This window comes from Hemiscyllium ocellatum, chromosome 21, assembly GCF_020745735.1.
Source record: "Hemiscyllium ocellatum isolate sHemOce1 chromosome 21, sHemOce1.pat.X.cur, whole genome shotgun sequence".
Classification (NCBI taxonomy): Eukaryota; Metazoa; Chordata; class Chondrichthyes; order Orectolobiformes; family Hemiscylliidae; genus Hemiscyllium; species Hemiscyllium ocellatum.
Genome location: NC_083421.1, coordinates 23,193,106 through 23,218,714, shown reverse-complemented (window position 1 = coordinate 23,218,714; position 25,609 = coordinate 23,193,106). Strand labels below are relative to the sequence as shown.

The following is a 25,609-nucleotide window of genomic DNA, read 5'->3' as shown; positions in this document are numbered from 1 at the left end:
ACTAACCAACTCTTCCACTTCCTCATCCAAGTCATTTACAAAAATCACAAAGAGCAGTGTCCCAGAACAGATCCCTACAGAACGTAACTGGTCACTAAGCTCCAGGCTGAATACTTCCCATGTAGTACCACCCTCTGTCTTCAGAAAGTCAAATTTATCTGCATTCCATGTCTCCTCACTTTGAGTGAGCCTACCATAGGGAACCTTATCGAACTAAGTTTTAGTTCGGTCTCCAAAGATGACAACACAAATAATTTCCCAGAAGTTCCATGGAAGCAAGCGTCTCTTGGCAAGTAGAAAGTGAATGACGTTTAAGGGCATTTGGCCAAAAAATTTAGTTCTACAGAAATTAATGGAACTGAAAGCAGATAAATCCCAGGTCTGATAATATAGATCCCAATGTGCTAAAGATGGAGGCCTTGGAAGTAGTGAATTTGTTGGTGGCCATCTTCCAAAATCCTGCCGATTATGGAACAGATTGGAGAATTGCAAATGGAGCTTCACTTTTTTAAAAAAGGAAATGAGGGAGAAAACCAGGAATTACAAATTCATTTGTCCAGCATCAGTAGCAGGGAAATGCTGGAGTCTATTTAAAGGATTTGATAACATGACACAAGTTTCTATTAGCATTTTCCAAGTCAACACTGATTTCTGAAAAGCAAAGAGTGCTTGACAAATCTCTCTTTTCTGAGGACATATTGGATTTTCGATGAAGTCCCACCTAAGAAGTTGGTGTCCAAACGCAAATAAAATGTGCTTGTTGGTAATATACTGACTGCTTTAGATTGAGAATTAGACAAGATACAGACTGGGGGGTGGTGAGAAGTGGGTTCTGCAGGGATCAGTGCTCAGGCCCCAGCTGTGCATAACCTATCAGATTTGGACAACAGAGCCAAAGTAAAACTCCTAAATTTGCTGATGACACATAACTTAATGTGAGTTAGAGTGAGAGCATTCAAAGAGGCTTCAAGGTAACTTCGACAAGTTGACAGAGTAACCAAATGCATGGCAGATACAACATAATGTAAATAAATTTTCACTAAGGTAGGAAGAAGAAAAGAGAGACTGGCAGAGTATTATTGAACTGGTGATGGATTGGGCAATGTTGACATGAAAAAGGGACCTGGATGTCCCTGTACACTAGTGACTGCAAGCAGACATCTGGGTATAGCAAACAGTTACGGCAAATGGTATGTTGACCTTCATTGCAAAACTGTTTCAGTACAGGAAGTTTTACTGAAGGTGTACAAGGCCTTGGTTAAATCACACCGAGTGTACTGTTTGTATTTGTGGTCCCCTTACCCAAAAAGATACATTTGTTCTTGAGGGACTGCAAGAGAGCTTAACCAGACTAACTCCTGGGATGGCAGGTTTGTTGTACAATAGAAAAAAAAAGACATGATCAATTGAGTCTGCATTAACTGGAGCCGAGAAGAATCAGGGGAAATCTCGTTGAAATGTGTAAAATTCTGAGAGGGCTGAACCAATTGGACGCAGGGATGGTGTTTTCTTCAGCTGCGGATCCAAAACAAGTTCTCAGTGTCTCAGAATTTGCGGTGGACCATTCTGGATTATGACTAGGAGAATTCTTTTCAGCGGTGACCCTGTGAAATTCTCAACCACAAAAGGCTGTGGGGGCAAGGTCACTGAATATATTTAACAGAAAGAGATTTCTAGAGGCTAAAATGTGTGAAGATGTATGGAGAGAAAGCAAGTGTATGACTTTGAGTTGGAACATCAGCCATAATCATGTTGAATGACGGAGCAGGCTTGATGGGCTGAATGGCTTCCTCCTGCTTCCATATTCTCTGTTTAGAGCTTTTATATAAAGGATGAAAGTGATCTGTCCCATATGCTCTTTACCTACAGAGAAATGTTGAATGTGGCCATGTGTCAGTTTTTTTTATGGATTCAAAGCATTTTAGATTTTAAATGGGGTAGGGAAACCAGTTACTGAACACCAGAGTTTATGAAGTCCCCGACAACAGAACTCACTGACATGTGCTATGTTTCTTCCCACTCCCCCACAAAATACATCCCATGTTAAATGTGAAATACAATTTCTTTGAAACAGCACATTTGCCATAAGAAATAACCAAGGAGATATTCGTAAAGCCAAAGTACAAAGGGATCTGGGAGTGCTAGTCGAGGATTCTCTAAAGGTAAACATACAGGTCGAGTCCGTGATTAAGAAAGTGAATGCAATGTTATCACTTATCTCAAGAGGGTTGGAATATAAAAGCACCGTTGTGCTCCTGAGACTGTATAAAGCTCTGGTTAGGCCCCATTTGGAGTACTGTGTCCAGTTTTGGTCCCCACACCTCAGGAAGGACATACTGGCACTGGAACGTGTCCAGCGGAGATTCACACGGATCATCCCTGGAATGGTTGGTCTAACATATGAGGAACGGCTGAGAATCCTGGGATTGTATTCATTGGCGTTTAGAAGATTAAGGGGAGACTTACAAGATAATACATGGCTTGGAAAGGGTGGACGCTAGGAAGTTGTTTCCGTTAGGCAAGGAGACTAGGACCCGTGGACACAGCCTTAAAATTAGAGGGCTCAATTCAGAACAGAAATGTGGAGACATTTCTTCAGCCAGAGAGTGGTGGGCCTGTGGAATTCATTGCCAGAGTGCAGTGGAGGCCGGGACGCTAAACGCCTTCAAGGCAGAGATCGATAGATTCTTGATGTCTCAAGGAATTAAGGGCTACGGGGAGAATGTGGGTAAATGGAGTTGAAATGCCCATCAGCCATGATTGAATGGCGGAGTGGACTCGATGGGCCAAATGGCCTTACTTCCACTCCTATGACTTATGGTCTTATGGTCTATATTTGAATTGTAGATCTATGAAAAAAATTTTGTTCAGTAATTTACTTTTGCTTTTGGGCAGCTAGACACATCTATCAAGGTTTCGGATAGCAGGCTCGTAGAGTTAAACAATGTTTACACAAACACTCACACCATTCATCACTAATTTAGATTTGGATATTATTGAAATGTCGATATGCATGTGAATTTAGATGCTCAGTCATTATTGCCCATCACTAAGTGCCCAGAGGGCAGATAAGAGTCAACCACATTGCTGTGTGGTCTGGGTAACCAGATAAGGCAAGGATGGCAGATGATATTAGTGAGCCACCTGACAATCAACATGGTCAGAATTAGGCTAGTATTTGATTCCAGATTTTTGAAATGTAATTCAAATTTCAACATCTTCCATGGTGGGATTCAAACTCCTGTCCCCAGAACATTAATCTGGTCTTCTCGTTTCCTAGCCCAGTGATAGCACCACAACGCCACCACCAACCCCCTCACTCATATGAACTGTTATGTGCATGCATCTGTTTTATTACATGGCAATCAACTGCAAAGTGAACTGTAGCAATCCAAATTTTAAGCACTTGGGTTACAACAACCAACTTGCATATTACCGCAGACACAAGAGAACAAATATCTCGTCATTTAAACCAGAAGGCTGCATTTGCTGACACCATTTACCATGCACGCTATTCCCTGCAAATATCTCAACTCCGATCCATTCCCCCTCCCCTCTGCTTGCATCCTCCCGATCCCATTACCTCCCCACAAGCTCATCAGTTCTCTTTCTTCCACTTCCTCCATTTTGCTTAGAACCAAACAGAACCAAAAAAACTTATTCAGTACAAAAATTAGATTAATTGAAATATTGCAGAGTGAATAAAACAGAGGAAAATAGAGAAAGGCATGGGCCTTGCCAAATTTTTACCTCAAGCTCTGAGTCACTGGAGTCAGGTTGTGCAGAGAGCGCTCCTGTGAGAAATGGCATTGGCTGACCCATCTTCGCCATTCGAGAAATCAACTTGGCTTTCGTGGTGTCTGGATTCTAGGGGAAAACAAAACACAATGACTGGCTGCAACGGAAAGCAAAAGCAACAAAATGGTAACTCTCTCAATTCCCTTTTATTTCAGAAGCTGAACTCAATTGCAAAGCATTAACTGACGAGAGTTCAACTCAACACAGGGATATAAATGTGGACTCAGCCAGCCTTGAAATCCACAGTCTCAGAAACACGGCTGCACATGTCCAACATTAATGAAGTAGTTTATCACATATTCACAATTTTAGTTACTAAGTTCCTATTCTCAACCACATTTCAGAAAGACAAGGAGGAATTAGGGCTGTGTGCATCTCTTCCATGCAATGCAATCGATCAAAGATAGATGACATCAGGAACTGGTTGCCTGATTCATTTTCAATTCAAGATTCACACAGGAAGTAAAAGCAGATGAGGCGGAAATAGAATTAATATAGCCAAAAGGAAAAACGGAAAGACAACTTGGATAGTAAGCAGAGGTCACTGCGCAACAACAATAAAGCAGAGTTCTTACTTACAGCCAACGTGTCACTCAGTGAATTTGACTTGGCCCGCACCACAGGCTCCCTGAAAAGCATAATTATTTTGTTCATTAACAGCTTAAGGATAAACCCATTTCCTTCTTTATCTGCAAAATTATTTTTGAAAATTCAGCACATCCAAAACATCAGAGAATTCCTCTCTCAAATAAATCAAATAGCTATCAGGCACTAACTCTCAAAACTCCCCACATTAAGTCTTAACAAATGCATCCACAGAGGGTGCAGTGTACAACAGTGAAGCTGGACACAAACAGATTCTACTTGATAGTTGACTTCAATATGGGGCACCAACGTCAAAAGTCTGGATGCAGTAAAGCGTTTCATAACATGTGTATCACTGCCAAAATGAGCATATATTGTCTTCCTCATTTGCGCTACAGGAGACAGTTTCAGCGATCTCTATTTAGTCAACAAGCAAGACCTCATTGTTCAAGGAGACACTTTACTGTCTTCAGAAACAACGTTAAAAATCACAACACCAGGTTATAGCCCAACAGATTTAATTGGAAGCACTAGCTTTCAGAGCGCTGCTCCTTCATCAGGTGGTTGATGAAGGAACAGCGCTCTGAAAACTAGTGCTTCCAATTAAATCTGTTGGATTATAACCTGGTGGTGTTGTGAGATTTTTAACTTTGTTCACCCCAGTCCAACACCAGCATCTCCAAATTCAGAAACAACAGCAGAGTTCAACAATCTGAGATGGTAATCTCTATACTCATCTGCTTTGCTTTGCAGTTTTATTCTTGCCCTTGTGCTTCCGTTTTCCAACAGCAGCTCTTCAGTCTACCATATGACAATACTAAGTCTTTGAGAGATGCATTTTGTCCTGTTTTCTTTATGAAAAGTTGAGACAGAGGTGACAAGCAGTCCAAAGCCAACAAACAGCTTGTAAGGTCTTGTGGGCTTTTTATTTTAAAACGTTGAACAAAAGAAGCTCCCTGAATGGGTGAGATCAAGTTCCCACAAAAACAGGGTTTATTTTCATTTTAGCTTTCAGTGGCAGTTGCTGTGGTCCTCTTCCTGGGGCTAGAAATGCACGCGTTACAGTTTTATTGAATGTTCCTTTGCCAAGGATGTTTACGGGATGATACTACATTGGAACAGTTAATTAGTAGCTAATATATTTATCATTTTGTAATGCATGTCAATAGAGTTAGTTAAGCCAATTCTTGCCTTTTATTATTGTCTGTATTTTAACTCTTATAAAAATAAAAGTATACTTTGCTTAATGTTGGGTAGTTTGACCAATTGAATTGCATCTGGAATGCAACACATTATACTTACCTTTAAAATAAAAAAAGGGTCTAGACTATCATCTTAATATATTTTGAGGGGGTTTGGTCTGGTCAATAGCAAATCTGGAGCTCTTGACAGGATTAAAATCTATAATCTCAGATTGGGTTTAGGATTACTGAACTCAAAGGCAGAACAGAGGAAAGGTCACTTGACCTGAAACGTTAACTCTGATTTCTCTACACAGATGCTGCCAGGCCTGCTGAGCTTTTCCAGCAATTTCTGTTTTTGTTTATGCTCAAAAAGCATTTTGATAGGGAAGGAAAGGAAAAAAAGAATGCATTACTGGTGACAGAGTGAAGAACCAAGTTCAGATGATCCTGAATTGGACATTCCTCAAATTCAAATTGAGCAATGAGGAAGTTTTCAAAAATTGAGATAAACTGAAGTACCATCCAGAGGAAAATTGAAATGACCTGAAACAATTATAATTACATGGGAATAAGCTGGGAAGTATGATACTAATTATGCATAATGTAGACATAGGAAATATTATTCCAATTTAGCAACATTCTTATAGACTTACTCCTCCAAAGTTAGCATAGGTTTAAAGGCAGATTGAATGCATGCTCGAAGACAAGGTAATTGAAGTGAGTTGCAGCAAACGGAGCTGACCCAAAGTATTGGTGCAAAAACCAGACGGTAATCAACAGTTGTGTGTGGACTGTCACAAAGCCAATGCAGTTACACAATCTTATTTCACGTTTGGAAGACTGTATTGATAAGGTGAGACAAACAATTTATATTTCCAAGTTGAACTTACTCAGACGACACTGGCAAGTACTTTTATCCAATACAGCAAAAGCAATTTTGGCTTTTGTGACTTTGAATGGGCTGTACCAGTTTATAAACTTGCCATTTGGTGTGAAAAATGTACCAACACATTTCAAAGACTAACGAATAAAGTGATTTTGGGATTACCTAATTGTGGGGTGTTAATCAATAATCTGGTGATTTTTATACACACGTGGAAGGAATACTTAGATCAAACAATTCCAATAAATGCTCCACTTTGGGGGGAGGGGGGTTGGTGGTTACTGGGCCATATTATTTCATATGGACAAATGACCCCATGGGATGTGAAAACAAAAATGTTACTGAGGCTTCACTGACTAACTTATTGTAGTACAGAAAATTTCAACGGATGGAAAAATGTTCAAACGGATTTGACTGCCTGAAAGCTGTGTAAACCAATACTACCTACACCTAAATATGCAAGGCCATTTAAGGCATCTATCATTGCAACTGATGTTGGTGTCGGTGCTGAAGACCAATGAAGAAGATCTTACAACAAGATGACGACAAGATAGAAAGACCTACTGGGTATTTTACGAGAAAACTGAATAATCAACAGAAATATTCCATGATTAAGGAGGAGACCTGGAGCTTGCTTTGACATCACAACATGTCAATATTTATATTGCCTGTAATGCATGTGAAACAATTGTATATACTGATCATAACCCCTTGAAGTTTTTGGAAAAATTAAAGATTAAAATGACACCTCTTAAAGCCATAGTATCGTTACAAACAGACACATTGGGTCTGGATACACTTTGCCTTTGTCTGAAAGAAAACTTGTCCCTTGGCTATGCACCATTAACTCTCATCAGGAAAAAACTGCAGCGGTACGAGTTGTTCCTTTGAGGTATTTTAGGTGTTGGAGAGGATTTCCTCGAATTCCAGGACCAGAAATTATTCTAATGAGTTGTTGCATTGTTTTGGAACTTTGGGGGGGAAAAAAAAATCAAAACTCTGGCACTTTAAAAAGGAGGAAGACATACAAAGTCAAAGACCATATGGTCAGATAAAGAAACCTACCCTGCTGTCTGACACAGCAGTCAATCTGCACAGCTACTGCCTTTGCTGTTCAAGTACCTCCGGACATTGGAGTGCATCTAGGAAAAATTAAACAGGGAAATTCACAGGTGACAGAGGAACCTGTGTGGGTAAGCTCACACATAGGAAGAAGCTAAATGAATAGCTTTTAAGTGTAACCTTTCGGCAAATCTACAACAGTTAGTAGTGTGGGTTTGTTATTGATTATGTGTTTTACTGAGATCTCTCTCTTGATTAAACTTTAAAAAATATAAAACATAGATATTAAGTTAGCCTGGTGAAGTGCTTTTGAGTGCAACAAGATGGTGCTATTTTCTGGATCTGCAGTTTGTTAAGGAGCAAAGATGGCCTTTAGTTGAGTGAACATGCTTTTCCTGTCAGATGTGAGAAATTAGGGAGGGTTTCCACGTTACTGATGATGTTAGCAGGAAGTGTCTTTGGTTGCAAATCCTATCTAATCGCCTGGATCGGTTAGAGCAGTACTTAGAGGCAATAAGGAATTTACAGGAGCTAAGGGGTGTGATGGATGGTAGTTATTCGAAGGGAGAAAAACCACAGATAGACAGTCAGGTAGATGGGTTACCTCCAAGAAAGGTAGGAGAGGCACAGACAGATGTTTCTGCAGCCAGCAGCAAAAAATTCAGATTGGTGTGTTGCCTCCCTGGTGCCAGTATCAAGGATCGCTTGGAGATGGTGCAGAAAATTCTAAGGGGAAAAGAGTCCAGCAGGCTGTCGATGTACACATTGGAACTAATGACAAAGGAAGGGAAAAGGATGAGATTCTGGAGGGAGAATATACAAAATTAGCAGGAATTTAAAAAGGAGTAGTAATATCCGGATCACTCCTGGTGCTTTGAGCAAGTGAGGGTAGGAATAGGAGGACAAAGCAGCTGAGTATGTGGCTGAGCAGCAGGGGAGAAGGGTTCACATTGGATCATTGGAATTTCTCCTGGGATAGAATGGACCTGTGCAAGGAGGACAGATTGCACCTGAATTGAATGTGGACTAACATACTGGCAGGGAGATTTGGTAGAGCTGCTCAGGAGGATTTAAACTAGTAAGGTGGGCGGCAGGAGATCGAGAGAAACATGGAAAAAGTAAAGAGATCAGTCTGAGATTGGTACAGTTGGGAAAAGATGTGAGTCAAACACCCAGGAACAAAGCAGAAAACAAGGTAAATTAAACTGCATTTATTTCAATGCAAGACGCCTAACAGGTAAGGTGATTAGAGAGATGTGGCTCAGCGATGGTTAGGACTGGCAGCTTAGGGTCCCAGGACACAAAATCTACAGGAAGGATTTGGGGGTGGGGGGCAAAAGAGAAGAAGTGGCATTATTGCTAAGAGATAGCATTACAGCTGTACTTAGGGAGGATATTCCTGGGAATAAAACCCTCAGTAGTCAGCAGGAAATGGAGAAACAAATCTGTAAGGAGATTTCAGTTATCTGTAAAAATAATAAGGTGATTGTAATAGGGGATTTTAATTTTTCCAAACAGACTGGGACTGCCATCGTGTTTAGGGTTTAGATGGGGAAGAATTTGTTAAGGTTGTACATGAAACTTTTCTGATTTACTATGTGGATGGACCTACTAGAGAAGGTGCAAAACTTGACCGACTCTTGGGAAATAAGGCAGGGCAGGTGACTGAGGTGTCAGTGGGGGAGCACTTTGGGGCCAGCGACCATAATTCTATTCGATTTAAAATAGTGATGAAAAAGGATACACTGGACCTAAAAGTTGAAGTTCTAAGTTAGAAGGCCAATTTTGACAGCATTAGGCAAGAACATTCAAAAGCTTATAGGGAGCAGATGTTCGCAGGTAAAGGGATGGCTGGAAAATGCAAAGCCTTCAGAAATGAGAAAGCGAGAGTCCAGAGACAGTATATTCCTGTTAGGGTGAAAAGCAAGGCTGGTAGATGTAGGGAATAGAATAAAGAAAAAGGAGGAAACAAATGTCAGGTATAGACTGATTAAATCCTTAAAAGAGTATAAAGAGCATAAAGGGAATAAAAGTATATTTAAGAGGGAAATCAGGAGGGCAACAAAGGGAAATGAGGTAGCTTTGGCAAATAGGGTTAAAGAGATTCTATGAATACATTAAGGACAAAAGGGTAACTAGGGGGAGAATAACAAAAATCAGCCAGATAGCCTACATATGCAACTACAGGAGATGTAGGAGATACTAACAAGTATTTTGCATCAGTGCTTACTGTGGAGAAGGATGTGGAAGATAGAGTGTGGGGAAATAGATGGCGACATCTTGAAAAATGTCCATATTACAGAGGAGGTGGTACTATATGTCTTAAAATTCGAAAAGGTGGATAAATCCCCAGGATCTGATCAGGTGTATCCTAGAACTCTGTGGAAGCTAGGCAAGTGATTGTTGGGCCCCTTGTTGAGATACTTGTATCATCAATTGTCACAGGCGAGCTGCCAGAAGACTGGAGGGTGACGACCGTGGTGCAACCTTTTAAAGGTGGGAAGGAAAAGCCAGGGAACTATAGACCAGTGAGCCCGACATCAGTGGTGGATAAGTTGTTGGAGGGAACCCTGAGGGACATGATGTACATGTATTTGGAAAGGCAAGGACTGATTAGGGATAGTCAACATGGCTTTGTGCATGGGAAATCATGTCTCATAAACTTGATTGAGTTTTTTTAAAGAAGGCACAGAGATGATTGGTGAGGGCAGAGCAGTGAATGTGATCTATATGGAATTCAGTCAAGTGTTTGACAAGGTTACTCATCAGAGACTGATTAGCAAGGTTAAATCACATGCAATACAGGAAGAACTAGCCATTTGGATACAGAATTGGCTTGAAGGTAGAAGACAGAGGGTGGTGATGGTGGACGGCTGCCTTTCAGACTGGAGGCCTGTGACCAGCAGTGTGCTGGTTCCACTGCTTTTCGTCAATTATTTAAATGATTCTGGTGTGAACACAGGACATATAGTGAATAAGTTTGCAGATGACACTAAAATTGGAGGTGTAATAGACAGCAAAGAAGGCTACCTCAAAATACAAGAGGATCTCGATCGGATAGGCCAAATGGGCCAAGGAGTGACAGATGGAGTTTAATTTAGATCAATATGAGGTGCTGCATTTTGGAACAGCAAATCAGGGCAGGACTTATGCACTTAATAGTATGATCCTGGGGAATGTTGTTGAACAAGGAGACCTTGGAGTGCAGTTTCACAGTTCCTTGAAAGTGAGTCATAGGTGGATAGGATAGTGAAGAAGGGGTTTAACGTGCTTTCCTTTATTGGTCAGTGCATGGAGTATAGGAGTTGAGATCATGTTGTGGTTGTACAGGACAGTGGTTAGGCCATTTTTGGAATACTGTGTGCAATTCTGGTCTCCCTCAGAAGGACGTTGTGAAACTTGAAAGGGTTCAGAAAAGATTTACAAAGATGTTCCCAGGGTTGGAGGGTTTGAGCTATAGAGAGAGAGTGTGAATAGGCTGGGGCTGTTTTCCCTGGAGTGCCAGAGGTGGAGGGGTGACCTTATAGAGGTTGATACAATCATGAGGGGCATAGATACGGTAAACAAGCAATGTCTTTTCCCCGGGATGGTGGAGTCCAGAACTAGACAGTATAGGTTTAGAGTGAGAGGGGTAAGATTTAAAAGGGACCCAAGGGGCAACTTTTTCATGCAGAGGGTGGTGAGTGTATGGAATGAGCTGCCAGAGGAAGTGGTGAAGGCTGATACAATTGCAACATTTAAAAGGCATCTGGATGAGTGTATGAATAGGAAGACTTTAGAGGGATATGGGCCAAGTGCTGACAAATGGGACTAGATTAGGTAAAGATATCTGGTCAGCATGGATGAGTTGGACCAAAGGTTTCTGTGCTGTACATCTCTAGGATGCTGTGTAATCTCTCCTGTCTTCCACTTGGTCATGAGCCTTTCAATTTGTTCTCCTCCTCCCTACAACTAGTTACATCTCTTAACTTTTCTCTGTTCAAAACTAAGGTAGATTTGATATTGTTTCTCATACCAAAACACGAACGGACTTTTCTCCACAGATGCTGCCAGGTCTGTTGAATTTTTCTAACAATTTCTGGTTTTGTTAATATTAAAACATGAACAGATTTTGGTCTCTAACCTAAGCATTCTCAGCATTTTCTATTTTTATGTTAGACATCAAGCTCAGATGGTTTACCTTCAGAACACATTGTGAAGTGTCTATCTTGGACATGGAGTGTAATAACGCACTTGTCAAAAGTAACCCTCCAGACTCCCAGAATCTGGAACGTAACTAATTATTCCTTAGCACATTTCAATGAGATTGTAAGGAGGGAATAAGTCAGTCAAACCAAAATAACTGGAAGTAGCCATGTTATACACCTTTCATACCCAGGCTTTGGAGGCACAGATACAGGTGCTGGGATCGCAGTTTCTGTGGTCAGGCTTTCTATGCTGGGGGCTGGTGAAGACGTAGCAGATTCATGAGAGCTGGTACTCAGCTTGTCAGACCCAGACTCCTTTGCAAACTTTACCTGTGACAAAGAATAACAAAGTGAGTTTTCTAGTTCAGAAATACCCAAATAACACCTTGCAGCGCCACAAACTCACTGAGCTGGTAAAGCAACCACACAAAGATCTTCAGTGTTTAATTTAGCTGTCAGTTTGAGTATGCAATGAAGAGCTGATAGTTCAATAGATCTGAGAACATTCGACTATAGAAAGTAAAATTCTTATTGAGAAGCCACATTATGTCCAAACACACAATTTACAGGAAACCTTGTTGTGTACATCAAAATAACACCCATGATCGCACAACTGTTGTCTGTAAGGCTTGGCTTATATGTTCAATCTGAACATTCAATTAAATCCACAATCTTTATCAACTGAAATTCCAAGTTTTCAAAGTGGATACCAATTCGAATCACACTGATCCAATCAGAGTTGTGGGGAAAATAATGATCAGCATATATTCCCAAAATAAGCCAGACATGGCTAAGTCTTAGCCTGGAATGAGGTGAAAGCTTATACACACGCTAACTAATACTCACCCTTTTAACCTCCACTTCAAAGATTAGTGTGGCATTGGCTGGAACCCGGTTTGGTATTCCCTGTGATCCATACGCCAAACCTGGAGGTACAATCAACAGTCTCCTTCCATTCTTCTTCATTCCCAGCATTCCGACTTCCCAGCCCTGCAAAATGCACCCATTTACAAAGACCAACAAATTATTCCCAAAAGATTAACATAATAATCAAAAGAGTTGGTACAAGTGAAAATAGCCACAAAGATGTTGAATGCCATTAGAAATTCACGTTCAACTCGTATTCTTTAGGCCAGGAACAAGGTCAAGGCAGCAAACGGTGTGCTGGCCTTCATTGCGAGACGTTTCGAATACAGGAGAAGGGATGCTTTGTTGTAGTTTTTCAGGGCCTTGGTAAGGCCCACCTAGAACACGGTGTGTAATTTTTCTTCCTTTTCTGAGAAGAATGCTCTTGCTCGAGGTTAATACAGCAAAGGTTTACCAGGCTGATTCTGGGAATGGTGGGACTGGCATATGAGGACAGATTAACTGGGTTAGGATGGTTTTCACTGGGGTTCAGACATGCACGTGTGCATGTCTTTTTTATTTGGGGGGGGGGGGAATGAATGGATTCTCAGAGATTTACGAAATTCTAACAGGACCAAACAGCATAAATACACGAAGGATATTCCCAATGGTGAGTGCGCTCACAACCAGAGATTACGGTCTAAAGATACAGGCTGGATCATTTGGAGACATTTTTTCAGCCAGAGCGGTGAGCCTGTGAAATTCATTACCACAGGAAGTAGCTGATGCCAAAACTTTGAATGTATTCAAAAGGCAGCAACATACAGCATTTGGGGCAAATGCATTAAGAGGTTATGGGAGAAAGCAGAATTAGGCAATTGAGTCAGACGATCAGCCATGACCATAATGAATGGCCTCCCCCTGCTCCTATGTTTCTATGTTTGACTCTATTATCCCACAAGTAACCTAGTAAACCATACCATACACACCAACATCCAAAATACAAACAGAAAAGTAAAGCATCTTGAAGTAGTGCCCATCGTATGACAGAATTACTTAAATTTGAATGCTGTGGCTGCAGGGTGCAGACAACACAAAAAGTGCTTTAAATTAAAAGTGATGATAAGGAAAAGGCATTTGTGGATCAATAAGTATATCCCTCCCAAGGACAAAAGGAATAAATCTGAAATACTGCAAACATGGTTGAAGAACAGCATTCATCAAAATGCAGCTCATTAATGGCAGAGGAGCCCTGTTTAAAATTAGGACGGTGGTGATAGTGGTGGGGTGGGGCAGCGCAGCTAAACATAACATCACAAAGCTAGAGTGGCAGGGGTTGGTGAATCAGATCACAAACAAAAAAAATAAATAACTCTGGACAACTTCAAGGGTTATGGCCAAAGGTTTATAGAAAGTAAGATTGTTGAAGAAGAGAAACTATTGAAATACTGAACCTTTTGCTCTTGAGTTTAGAAGGATGAGAGGAGATCTAATTGAGATATAAGAGATGCTAAAGGGGATTTACAAAGTAGATGGAGAAAGGATGTTTCCTCTAGTGGGGGTAATCTAGAACAAGGGGTCAATTTTCAGATGAGTAGCTGATTTAGATCAGATTTAAATCTCTCAAATAGTCCTGAACCTGCGGAATTCACTTACCAGCATGTGATGGATGCTGAGACGTGGAGTAAATTTAAGGAGGAGACACAAATTTTTAATTAACAACAGGTTAATGTAGTCAATGTATTCAAGAGGCAGCTAGATTTGTGGGGAGCAGGGAGGAGTGTGGAGTTGAGGCGGAGATGAGATCAACCATGATCGTATCAAAGCAGACGAGGCTCAAGGGGCTGAATTGCCTACTCCTAATTCCTATGTCCTTTACCTAACCCCTCTGCAAGAGTTAGCGTGTTACTTTGATTCACTTGTATTTGCATTTTCACAGCCAAGTCAAATTCTCCAGTTAATAATGACCACAATTCACTCCAGTCGCTTCCCATTTTTCTGACTGCCACCAACCCCCACTAATCATCATCTCCACCAGGAGTTCCCATGGCTCCATTCCTGATCCCCAAGACCTACCTTTATCACTTTCCCCGATCCTATTTTCAACCGCAGCAACTTGTCTCTATTCACATTCGTGTCAAACACCTGAAAACGTTTGAAACAGCAAATGTGACAAGGAGCAGGAAACAATGTACATGGACCTTCTGCCGCTTTTGCTCTTTCTAATATTCTGCATTAAAGCAACTTATTTTGCACCAGTGTCTGCACCAGTCATTCTATGGTCAGTTAAATGAGCATTCTTTGGTATTTAAATCAAGGAAATGATCAGACTGACCAAACCTAGAACCTCTAGAATCAGAGTGTTTCATTCACAACAGTTTGGGCTGTGTTAAAAGGCCAAATTTGCCCCAACAATCTTAATTCAAACACAAAGCTTCTGGTCGGGATGACAATTGGACTTTAAGATGGATCTGTTTTTAAGTAAATTACAATCTTTAACATAAAAAGACTGCAGCTCAGATTCAGAAATCATGGTATTGAGTCAATTTTCCCCACCTGTCCAAACGTGTGGTTCTGGTAAAGCCAACCTGTGTAGGACACTTCCAGAGAGTCCCCTGTTTCAACTGCTTGTCCTTCTCCTGGGGCTAGATCTTGGATCAGCACAGATTCCAGTGTCGGGGTGCTGTTGCATTTTGCCAAACACACCTGCACAGCAGAAGCAAGTAGAGACTAAGCACATGGTCTGGGAAGTTAAATGCTAAAATTGGTAAAAAAATCAGTGTTAACTGAAATCCACCAAGTGGATTGGGCGGCACGGTGGCACAGTCGTTAATACTGCTGCCTCACAGCGCCAGGGACCTGGGTTCAATTCCCACCTCAGGTGACTGACTGTGTGGAGTTTGCACGTTCTCCCAGTGTCTGCGTGGGTTTCCTCCGGGTGCTCCGGTTTCCTCCCACAGTCCAAAGATGTGCGGGTCAGGTGAATTGGCCATGCTAAATTGCCCGTAGTGTTAGGTAAGGGGTAAATGTAGGGGCGGGTTGGTGTGGACTTGTTGGGCCAAAGGGCCTGTTTCCACACTGTAAGTAATCTAATCTAAAAAAGTCAAAAGTTCTGAAGACAACTAGTGACAAACAATAAAGAATGACATCAACCTGCACCAACATCTCATAATTACAAATTAGCCAAAAACAAACTAATCAGCAACATTAATTCGTACTGAATACTCTTCAGAGCACCATGATGTAGAGACAAAGTGGGAGAATGAGTTCGAAATAAATCACCTTTTCAAGCGATTGAAGACAGACTGTCTCGGATTACTTGATCTATTCGAGAACATAGGACAAACAGAGAGGCCAGCAGATCAGTTTAAACACAAGTAAAAAAAGGTAGTGTTGAAGTTCAAATCCCATAGGATTTGCAGGGATTGAACCAAGTGACTGATTATCATTTCTCAGGCTTTGCCAACATCCTATAATCAGCACTACAGGATGAGATCATTGACTTTGACCATGCTACACAATTAATTTTCGCTCCATCATGATACCTTTAAAATAAAACTAGCAATCCCAATCTTGAAGATTTCAAGTAAGCCCACATTGAGAGAATGTTCTGCAATTACAGCCCAGAAGAGCCACAGATGCTCAATGAGCAGCCAGGTTTTACCTGTTTGGTGAATTCCACCACAGCCTTCTCAGAATCAAACATGATTGACCAATTCTGCCGCTGGTCATCGTAAAACACACAATAATTATTGGCTTGAACCTGAACAGAATGAACATTGAGATGGGTTAAGTTAAGTTTAGCAGAGTGATTTCCAATGAATTGCTCATTCAATGATACACTTCTGGAACAAAGCTATACAAACTACAGACAGAACTCTGGACCGAGATCCAAACTGTGTTAACCCCCTTGAAGCAAAACAACAATAAAAACTGCTAGAATTTGATATCAATATCCAGAGTTCAGCAAGAAAGTGCAGTTAAAATCCAAAGATCCACCTGGTATTATTTGGTCTTTGGACAGGATGGAACAACGTCATGATGCACAGCACAATTTAATAATCTGACATTTTCAGGACCCACGTGTGAAAAGGATACGGAGTTAAAAGATTTGGACAAATAAGCACGTGCAAACTAAACCACAAAATCAGTTGGTCCTTCCAAAAATACTGAATAGACAGGATTGGGGGAAGGGCACTGAAGTATACAGAGCCAGGAAAATAAAAATTAAGTCTGACTTAAAATCATCATCAGGAAAATATTACCATTACCCTGTTAAAATATAAGGACCAACAGTTACAAACACTAACCAACTGATCCAAAGTTAGACAATGAAAAGGAGGATATGACCTTGGACAGGAATATGGAATTTCATTCCAATTCCCAGTGAAATTAAGTAAAATTATATCAAGGGAACTGCCCAATAAGTTCCCAGGACAATAGCCAGCAGAAAGAGGTAAATTGAACATGCCAAGATTGCAATTAATAAATGAAGGGACAGAATCAGCACTTCTCATTTAAAATGTAAAGGCAAGTATATACAAACAATGATCAAGACAATATATTTATTACAAGTTGTGCAATTTAAAGATCAAGCAAATATTGTGTGATAAAGATCGTTCATTAACTTGGTCAATTAAAGCCGATGCCCCTAGACAATCTGTAGAGGTACCAATGTTCATTCAACTCCCTGACACCATCAAGTTCATCAGTACTGCCCAACAGCATCCAATCCAACTACAAAAAGAACAAATATCTGATTGAGAAATGCTTTAGAAGAAAAACGCATCAAATTGAAGCACAGAATTTTAAACCTCAAATAATGAACAAGTTACCCATTGGTAAATAACAATCCACTTTCAATAATCCCATACAGCAAAAAAAAGTCACTCACAGTAAAAATGAAAGCTGGATAAATGCGGGCAGCAGCAATCCGTTTCTGTTGGCTGGCGTAGAGGAGAACCTTGTACTTTAGGGATCAGAGATGGAGAAAAAGAATCAGTTCGCATGCAAAACCTATATAGAATCAGACACTTCATACTGCATTGACTGACAAAAAGACTACATCACAAAGTATCCCTCAGTCAGACCTACCTCTGCAGAAGTATGGTTTCCAAGAATTGCTGCCCCTAGTTTCCCCTGCTTCACATACTGACCATTCACACTGCAATACAATGAAAAGAAAGCAATCAATAACAGACCCAGAACTGTGACCAGGATACCCACATTCCAAATATTCAATGCCCTGTGCCAATTATGATAGAGTAGAATACAAGTACTAAAGGCTGCAGGTTGCATTTGCAATTCTAAAGGAAGATGGGACAAAAATCTGTTAAATCATCCTCTAAAACTTTGGAACATTAGTTTAAATATCTGCCCGACGATAAGTTTTTCATCAAGAACACATTCCCTACCTACATGTTAAAAAGAAAGCTGAGAACACTAACTCACAGATGAGCCCAAGATATATATTCAAACCCCATGATGATGCTGACACACTAGCTTCCAGCACCAAGATCAGTCTTAACCATCACTCCACCCTACTTCTCACACAGAAGACCCTTATCCAGCCTCTGTTTCCCCACCCTCCACAACACTTACTATTGGTAAGCGTGCACTCCAGTTGCAAACAAGACCGCTGGAGGAGCAGCAGTAGCTGATGGCTTCTGTGAACCTGCTCCTGCAGAAAAGATAAACTCATTATTGGTTCGAAAGTAAACAAGTCTCCCCACATTTAAATAGGCACAGCATTTAACGGGACTGCAATACTGTCAAGAGGATGGTGTGACATGATGGTTCAGACTGCCACTTGTAGTGCCAGTTATCAAGCATTGTCCTCTGGTTCCAACCCAAGGCAAGATTAAACCAAGCATCAGAGCAAAATAAACTGCAGCGAGAACAAACGAAATGATCTTCTCCAACAGATGGGCAGATCTGTTCACAATCTTCTCCAATCGTTCACAAGGCAACTCAATCAATTGGATGTCACTATAAAAGGGTCACATGGTCAAGCTGACTGGAAAGCCAGCAGAATAAACATGAAAAAAAAGATAAAAATTGCTTGTTTGTACACAATCCAACTTAAAGCAGAACATGCAGGGAAACTAATCCTTTAGCAAAATTCTAATGCAATAAAAATTCAAAGATACTAGGTGGACAAACTCCAAGATACTTTCAAGTGCCATAATAAGTAGTGACAGAAAACAAAAGTTTAAGATAATTGAACACCAAACAAAAACACAAGCCTTTGTACAAGACCTCAATAAGAAATAGCATCCAGCTTGGTCAAGGATAGAGGGGCCCCCAAAGGGTTCTGGTGAAGCAGTGTCTCCAGATAGCTTGGCTTCAAGTTTCATGTGCCCAGAGTGGGGAGTCATGACATGTCCAAATAAGTTGACTGAATTAACTACAGATGCCCCAGAAAAGTTTAGCAGAGTGTCACGAGATTGATCGCCAACTTCAGATTCCTTCGTTTAAAAAGTCCAATCTTGGAGGGCTAAGGATTTGAAGGGTTTTGAAACAATGAGGGGATCATAATCACTATGACGAAGGACACCCAGAAGCAACAAAACAACAAAACCGGGTTAAGTGTGAGCCCATATTTTGTTTTGCAGAATTGTGGTGCTAAGACTGAATTGCTGCATTCAAACAGATGGTGGATTTAATTTTGCAGTAAATAAAAAGTGGTCAAGCTCCTAAGATTGATTTGTCAACAATTCAGGATTGCCTTGAACTGTCCAGAAATTAAATAGTAAACATTCATCTTCAGAACACTTCCACAAGCAACCAAAGTGAACAATTATAAGTCAGAAATCACACCATACCAGGTTATAGTCCAACAGACCTATTTGAAGTCACAAGCTTTCGGAGCTCTGCTCTTTCATCTGGTGAAGTGGAGGGAAGCGAACAACATATTGAAAATGCACAAAAAGACCCCCCCACTCTGGGTACTTGGACAGATGGTCAAGATTCGTCAAACCAGATAATGAAGAGCCTACTCACTTGCTATTGGAAAGGGAAGGAGATAGAACACAATAGCCATGCAGTGGTGGGATTGTTGGAAGACAGGTGGTCATGTGACGACAACTCCTGGGGTAGGTCTAATTGGGTTCCAACTTAATTGTGAAAGGGGTCTTAATATAAATGGATAGTGAGACATTGGAGAACAATCACCATGCTCTCCAGGAGCATTGACTCGACAGGTGAGAGGAATTCTGTCCTAAACTGTCTTCAGACATTTTACCCCAGACTGCACTGAGAGATGGAGGAGAATTGGCGTTGACTCAGCAGACCATTTTGCCCTTTTCCTCCATCAAGCACCATTCCATGCCCCAAACTAACATGCACTGTTGTTCTAACTTCACATTTTTACCAGGTGGTGGTGTTCCTCTCTTCGGCTGCTTGGGGGCAGTATACTGGAAGGACTCGTTCCCCTGACCTGTTGAAGCCTGATCCATGCCAAATAGAGAGGCCAGTTTGGACCTGCACAGGGAAAAGGCAAAAGTTATCAAATCATCCACCATTTTTGAGCAATATGTTCAAAAAGAAAGGGTTAACTAAAAAAAACAAAACAACTGCAGACACTGGAAGCCCAAAACAAAAACAAATTGCTGGTGAAAGTCAGCAGGTCTGGCACCATCTGCGGAGAGAAAGCAAAGTAAACAAATTGGGTCCAGTGACCTTTCTTGAGAACTGATTCTGCCAAGCCTGAGTTTCTCCAGCAATGGACAAGTCTGCATTCAACTTTACAGTTGATTATGTGGCAACATTTTTGTGGCCTCAAGAGAAGCTTCGTCCCCCAAACAGAACCATAAATCCAAAAAAAAAGACAAAATTCAAAATAGAGCAAAGAATAATTCTGGAACAGCACTACTAGGCAACTTGGAACTACACTGGACAGGTGAGGAGCCATTTTTAAGTGAATTGTTTATTGGATGGGGTATCACTAGTTTAGACAATAAATGTTGGCCCATCCCAACTGCCTTTGAGAAGATTACAGTGAGCTACTTTCCCGAATCTTTGAAGTCCTCAGGGTGTGGATAGACCCACACTGCATTGTTTTTTTGAGATGAAGATAGTAAACAGAGAGATAGCTTCTAAGGGAGCACAGAAAAAAACTGATGCTCCATTTAAATGAACCAAATCTAAGTCCACGTTTCAAACTGCATAAAATTTACAGCATAAAAAAATTACCAATTAAAAAATTCATTCAATAATTTGGACCACGTTCCACACATTTTCCCCTCTATCATTAAAGTCTCCTAACAATACCATCCGTATCCTTCTAATTCCTTGCCCCTCAAAGTGAACCATAGCATACAGGTAGTACTTTTATAATACAATGGTTGCATTCTTATACAACCCAATGTCATCGAAAGATTGTGCTTGAAGCGTTGGCACTGTAATTGCGTTACCGCCAGCATGCATTTTAGAAGTTGGCACTTCAGAAACAGCATTTCCAATTTGTCATTCTTATTACAACGAATTAGTGTTGACAAAACTCGTGTTATAACAGCACAACCTGTATTATTAGTTTTGTAAATTAAGAGGGAGAAGGCAGCGACAGATAACTAACAGATGGTTCATGAATTAACTAAACATGGCAAAGCTGGGAGCAATCGTACTTACACCAACCTTTTGTTTACATAGGATACTAGTAACAATGGTTTTGGACAAAGCTGCACAACATTGACCATAGTGTAGGAGTTACAAGTACATTGCTGGTTCCTGCCGCAAACACAAGGACTCTTTGCTTACTGCTGTAGTCGAACACTGATCTCATGGGCACACTAAACATTGCTTCATGCACTATATGTAGGGTTCCTGTATACAGCATTGCTCCAGGTACAGAAAATCTTAACAAAGAGCTAGAAAACATTCACAGGAATCTTCCAGTCCATTATGATTCATCAGGGACTCATGGCCAAATGTTTAACATTTAAGAACAAAAACTATGTTTTACTGGGCATTATTATGAGGAGAAGTTCCTTTAATACACCAAGTCCTCCACCTCACTTCCAGAAACGTCAGGTTAAAAAACTTAACTCCAGTAGAGAATAAGGAAGAGGTGAAGGACAAAGTCAGGTGGGTGGTGGTGTCAGAGGCACAGACTGAATATTCGATATAGGGTAAGATGTTCAGAAATGCAATGCCTTGACAAGTTCATCATGTAAATACAGTATTGAAGACCAGAGTCTCAAATTTCACTGCTGGCTTGTTAAATCAAATCACACCACTGAGACGCTGAACAATAGGATTCTTCATCATTGGTCTGGTAGAGATCAAAGTTAACACAAACGATCCTTATAAATTATACTAACCCTTGAATCTCATTCCACATGTACTCGGTTCCCCAACATCCCAGCACATCAGCCATGTTCCGATGATTACAAGGTGCAGAATCAGAGCAACATCACACGTTCAGGTAAAGCGCACCAGCCCAAATGAAACAAACAAGCCGGAGTTGCAAGACTCTGACGAGGCTTCAACAAGTATCAAGGGTTCCCTCACAACTGCCTACATACTCATTAATTGAAAGCATAGGACCGTTCTTAATGGAGTTACAGATATTCCACATTCCACCCAAGCTCAATGACTAAACTGCTTTATTTCACCACATGCAGGATTTTATTTTGTATTTGGAAACACTTCTATCAAACACAGCTGCATTCAAACTTGTATGATCTCGCAAAATCAAATTTTCTAAAATTTAGGTCACTACACGTCACAATTCTTTGACCAAAATGTTATTTTTTTGGTAAGACAAAATGTTCTTCTGCCCACATTTAGTGTTATTCAATGGTATGACAACGCACCTGTAAATGTAATCTAAAACTATTGAAATCCAGGAACAGCATAAACTCCAACATTTCGCATCACTTGCCATTACAGTGGGAGCCATTTTCAAAGAAAATAAGGGGCACAAACTAGAGAGCAATTCATTTTGCATCACATCACAACAACCAAGAGCAGGTCAGAGACTGGATAATCTGCAGGAAATGGTCTGCCTCCCAAATCCCAGAGAGACTTTTAGCCACCAACTTCGGACGTTTGGTGAAATGCTCACCACTTGCTTGCACTGGAGCAACTCCAACACTCACCATTAAAGACAGAAAGAACAGTTTACTTTGACACCATGTCCTTCTGCTTAAAACATCTACCTTGTTGCTGAAATATGCACAGTCAACAGGTTCCACTGCAGCAATCAAATAAGCTTTGACAATAGTGACTTGTAAACCTGTGATCTCAATCACTGACAAAGACACAGGCAGCAGAAAGATGGGAACATCACCCCCTTCAAGCTCTCATTTAAGCACTTGGACAGATATTGCAGTTGTTTAATTGTCCCATTCAAAATCGAGTAAGCTTCTCCAACTACAGGGCAGGAGCACTTCCTCAACACCACTGAAAATATTCAAGGTGAAAAGTGTGTTGCTAGAAAAGCACAGCAGGTCAGGCAGCATCCAAGGAGCAGGAGAATTGAAGTTTCGGGCATAAGCCCTTCTTCAGGAATTCCTGAAGAAGGGCTTATGCCCGAAACGTCGATTCTTCTGCTCCTTGGATGCTGCCTGACCTTCAGTATTGGGACTCTTGCTTTTCCTGGTATATATAAATGATCGAGATTTAAGCGTGCAGGGGACAATTTCAAAGTGTGCAAATAACAAAACTTGGGAAAATAGTAAACAGTGAGGAGAACAGTGTCAAACTTCAGAAGGACATTGAGTGGAGTGAGCAGGTGGGTGGCAGATAAAGGGCGAGGTGTTGTAAGCAAAAACAGAAACTGCAGGGGAAACTGAGCATGTCTGGCAATGGGAAGAAATGAAGAGTCACCAGACTTGAAATGTTAACTCTGCATTCTTCCCATAGGTGCTGCTAAACCTGCAGAGTTTCTCCAGCATCCGTTGTTCTTTAGCTGATTATTATGAGGTGATGTGTTTTGGGACAACAAAAAAAAGAGACAGTATGATGGGTACTATTCTAAAGTGGGTGTTAAAATACACAAGTCATTAAAGGTAACAGGACAGGTAGAGAGGGCTGCTAAAGCATTCACTATTCTAAGCTTTATAATTAGGGGCAGAGATTATTACAGCAGGGAGGTTATGCTGAACTTCTATAGAACACTGGTTGGATCTCAGTTGGAGTATTGTGCACAGCTCCAGTGCCACACTCGAGGGAGGAATTAGAGACTGCATAAGAGCTTTAAGACAATGAATCCATACATGAGATACTTGTGTTACGAGCAAAGATTAAAATGGAGACTGTTGACCTTGGAGACAAGGTAGACATTTTCAAAATCATGAGGGGAGGGGGAAATCGGGAGAAACTGTTCTCACTTGTGAATGGATTTTTTTAAAAAAAAAACAACAGATTTCAAGTGTTTTGCCAAAAAAAAAACAAACGCAGAATGAGCAATATTTTCAGACAGATTCTGGTCTGAATTGCACAGCTTGTCAGTGTGACGGAAGCTAGTTCGAGGAGGCATTCAAATGAACATTAAATACTTATTTAAATGTAAACAACATGCAGGATTACAGGAAAAAGGCAGGACGTTAGAACCAAGTTAAATGCTCAGAGCCAGTGCAGACACGATGGGTTGAACACATCCTTCTGCACTAACAGTTCTGATTGTGTGTGCTCCAATTCACCGTAAATTGTCATGGGGTAATAATTACTGAAAAGCTGTGATTATAGTTTCTTCTTGGAAAAAGTGAGGACTGCAGAATCTGGAGATCAGAAGTGAAGAGTTTGGTGCTGGCAAAGCACAGCGGGTCAGGCAGCATTAAAGTAGAAGAACCAATGTTTCAAGCATAAGCTCTTCATCAGGAATCTCCTTCATTTCTCCTTGTTCATTGAACTCTCATGCAAGCATGGATACAATTTAAGTATAAGTGGCTTAACATCCTGTATTCCAACATTGCAACCACATTCCATATCATGACATGAGCTCAGAATTATTTCAATTAACAGGCTGGTATTTCTACTTTTAATTCATGATTAAAGTGATTAAGTTTCAAATTTAAATTCAGATATGATGAATTTCAGAGCAGAATAATGAAAAGCAATGCACAGGTCTAGATTTCTGAATATTAAATTTGTAATTATAACATTTTTCCATTAATTATAACTAGGTATAAATCACTAGGGAAAAATTAGAGTGAAAACTAAGATGACTCAGGAGATGTGTCGAGTTAATAGAAAATGCCAGTTAAAATTATCAGTCTTGAGGTCTGCAACTCTTCCATTTGGCTTTTTTTCAAATGGTTTGTCTGTAAGTGACAATAGCAGAGGGCCACATCTAGACATTTTATGTAGAAAGGTCCCCACATGCTCTAAGCATGTCTCTGAAGGAATCTGCATTCTGATGGTTGTATAAATAGTTTGATAGATTTAGACCTGTAAGAAATAAAGGACCCCTTAAGTATTCCAAGCTATTCTGAAAATGAGAATTTACTAAAACAGTTGACAAAGCATTTATTCTCCCACTTCTCCTCACTCATCTTTGAAAAACACCATGGCCAAATCACAAACATTATGTTCTCAACTGTCACAGGAGGGTGCCTGAGTCTCCAGACCTTCATGAACTAACAACAGAATGCTCTATTGGTGCGAGTGCCTGTCTTTCTGTGCAAGCATCTATTTAAAGTTAACAATAGCCTTCAAAATGAAGTACTATTTTCATTAATGCAAAGTGACCTTAAGTTGAAGTGATGGACAAGGGAAAGGTGACCCAGATGAACACCTTGGGTATTCATCCATTAAAAAGAGAGTTGACATCAGCACCAGAATTAGGGTATGTCATTAGATGCTTTCAGGGGCAAAGAACAGCCCTGGTCTAAGAGATTCTGATGAAGGGTCAGTGGACTTGGATCATGAACTCTGCTAAACCTTTTAATTCTGTTTTGTTTCTGTTTTCCAACACCTGCAGTTTTGATTTTTTTTGATGAAGGATTCTGATACCTTGGTCAGCCTGAGCAAACAGACAAGCTCCTGTCACTAATAATTACGGAGACTGTTTATGTTCATTCATTTGTTCTCTGGATTCAATAAATTGCTCTTTTCTTATT

General features: G+C 40.6%; 1 protein-coding gene across 2 annotated transcripts in view; it reads right to left on the bottom strand.

The window, feature by feature from the left end:
• The window catches only part of fkbp15a (FKBP prolyl isomerase family member 15a), a 98,510-nt gene that overhangs the window by 65,899 nt on the left and 7,002 nt on the right, over nt 1-25,609 (bottom strand). Inside the window, exons 2-12 of one of the 2 annotated variants that reach the window (XM_060841279.1) lie at nt 19,918-20,027; nt 18,147-18,225; nt 17,640-17,709; nt 17,440-17,514; nt 16,210-16,308; nt 15,102-15,251; nt 14,622-14,690; nt 12,546-12,689; nt 11,878-12,029; nt 4,378-4,426; nt 3,751-3,867 (exon numbers count right to left, since the gene is read on the bottom strand). In XM_060841279.1, coding sequence (XP_060697262.1) covers nt 3,751-3,867; nt 4,378-4,426; nt 11,878-12,029; nt 12,546-12,689; nt 14,622-14,690; nt 15,102-15,251; nt 16,210-16,308; nt 17,440-17,514; nt 17,640-17,709; nt 18,147-18,225; nt 19,918-20,027 — 1,114 coding nt within the window. The remainder of the gene's footprint in view (nt 1-3,750; nt 3,868-4,377; nt 4,427-11,877; nt 12,030-12,545; nt 12,690-14,621; nt 14,691-15,101; nt 15,252-16,209; nt 16,309-17,439; nt 17,515-17,639; nt 17,710-18,146; nt 18,226-19,917; nt 20,028-25,609) is intronic. The other variant, XM_060841281.1, reaches the window with a different exon arrangement.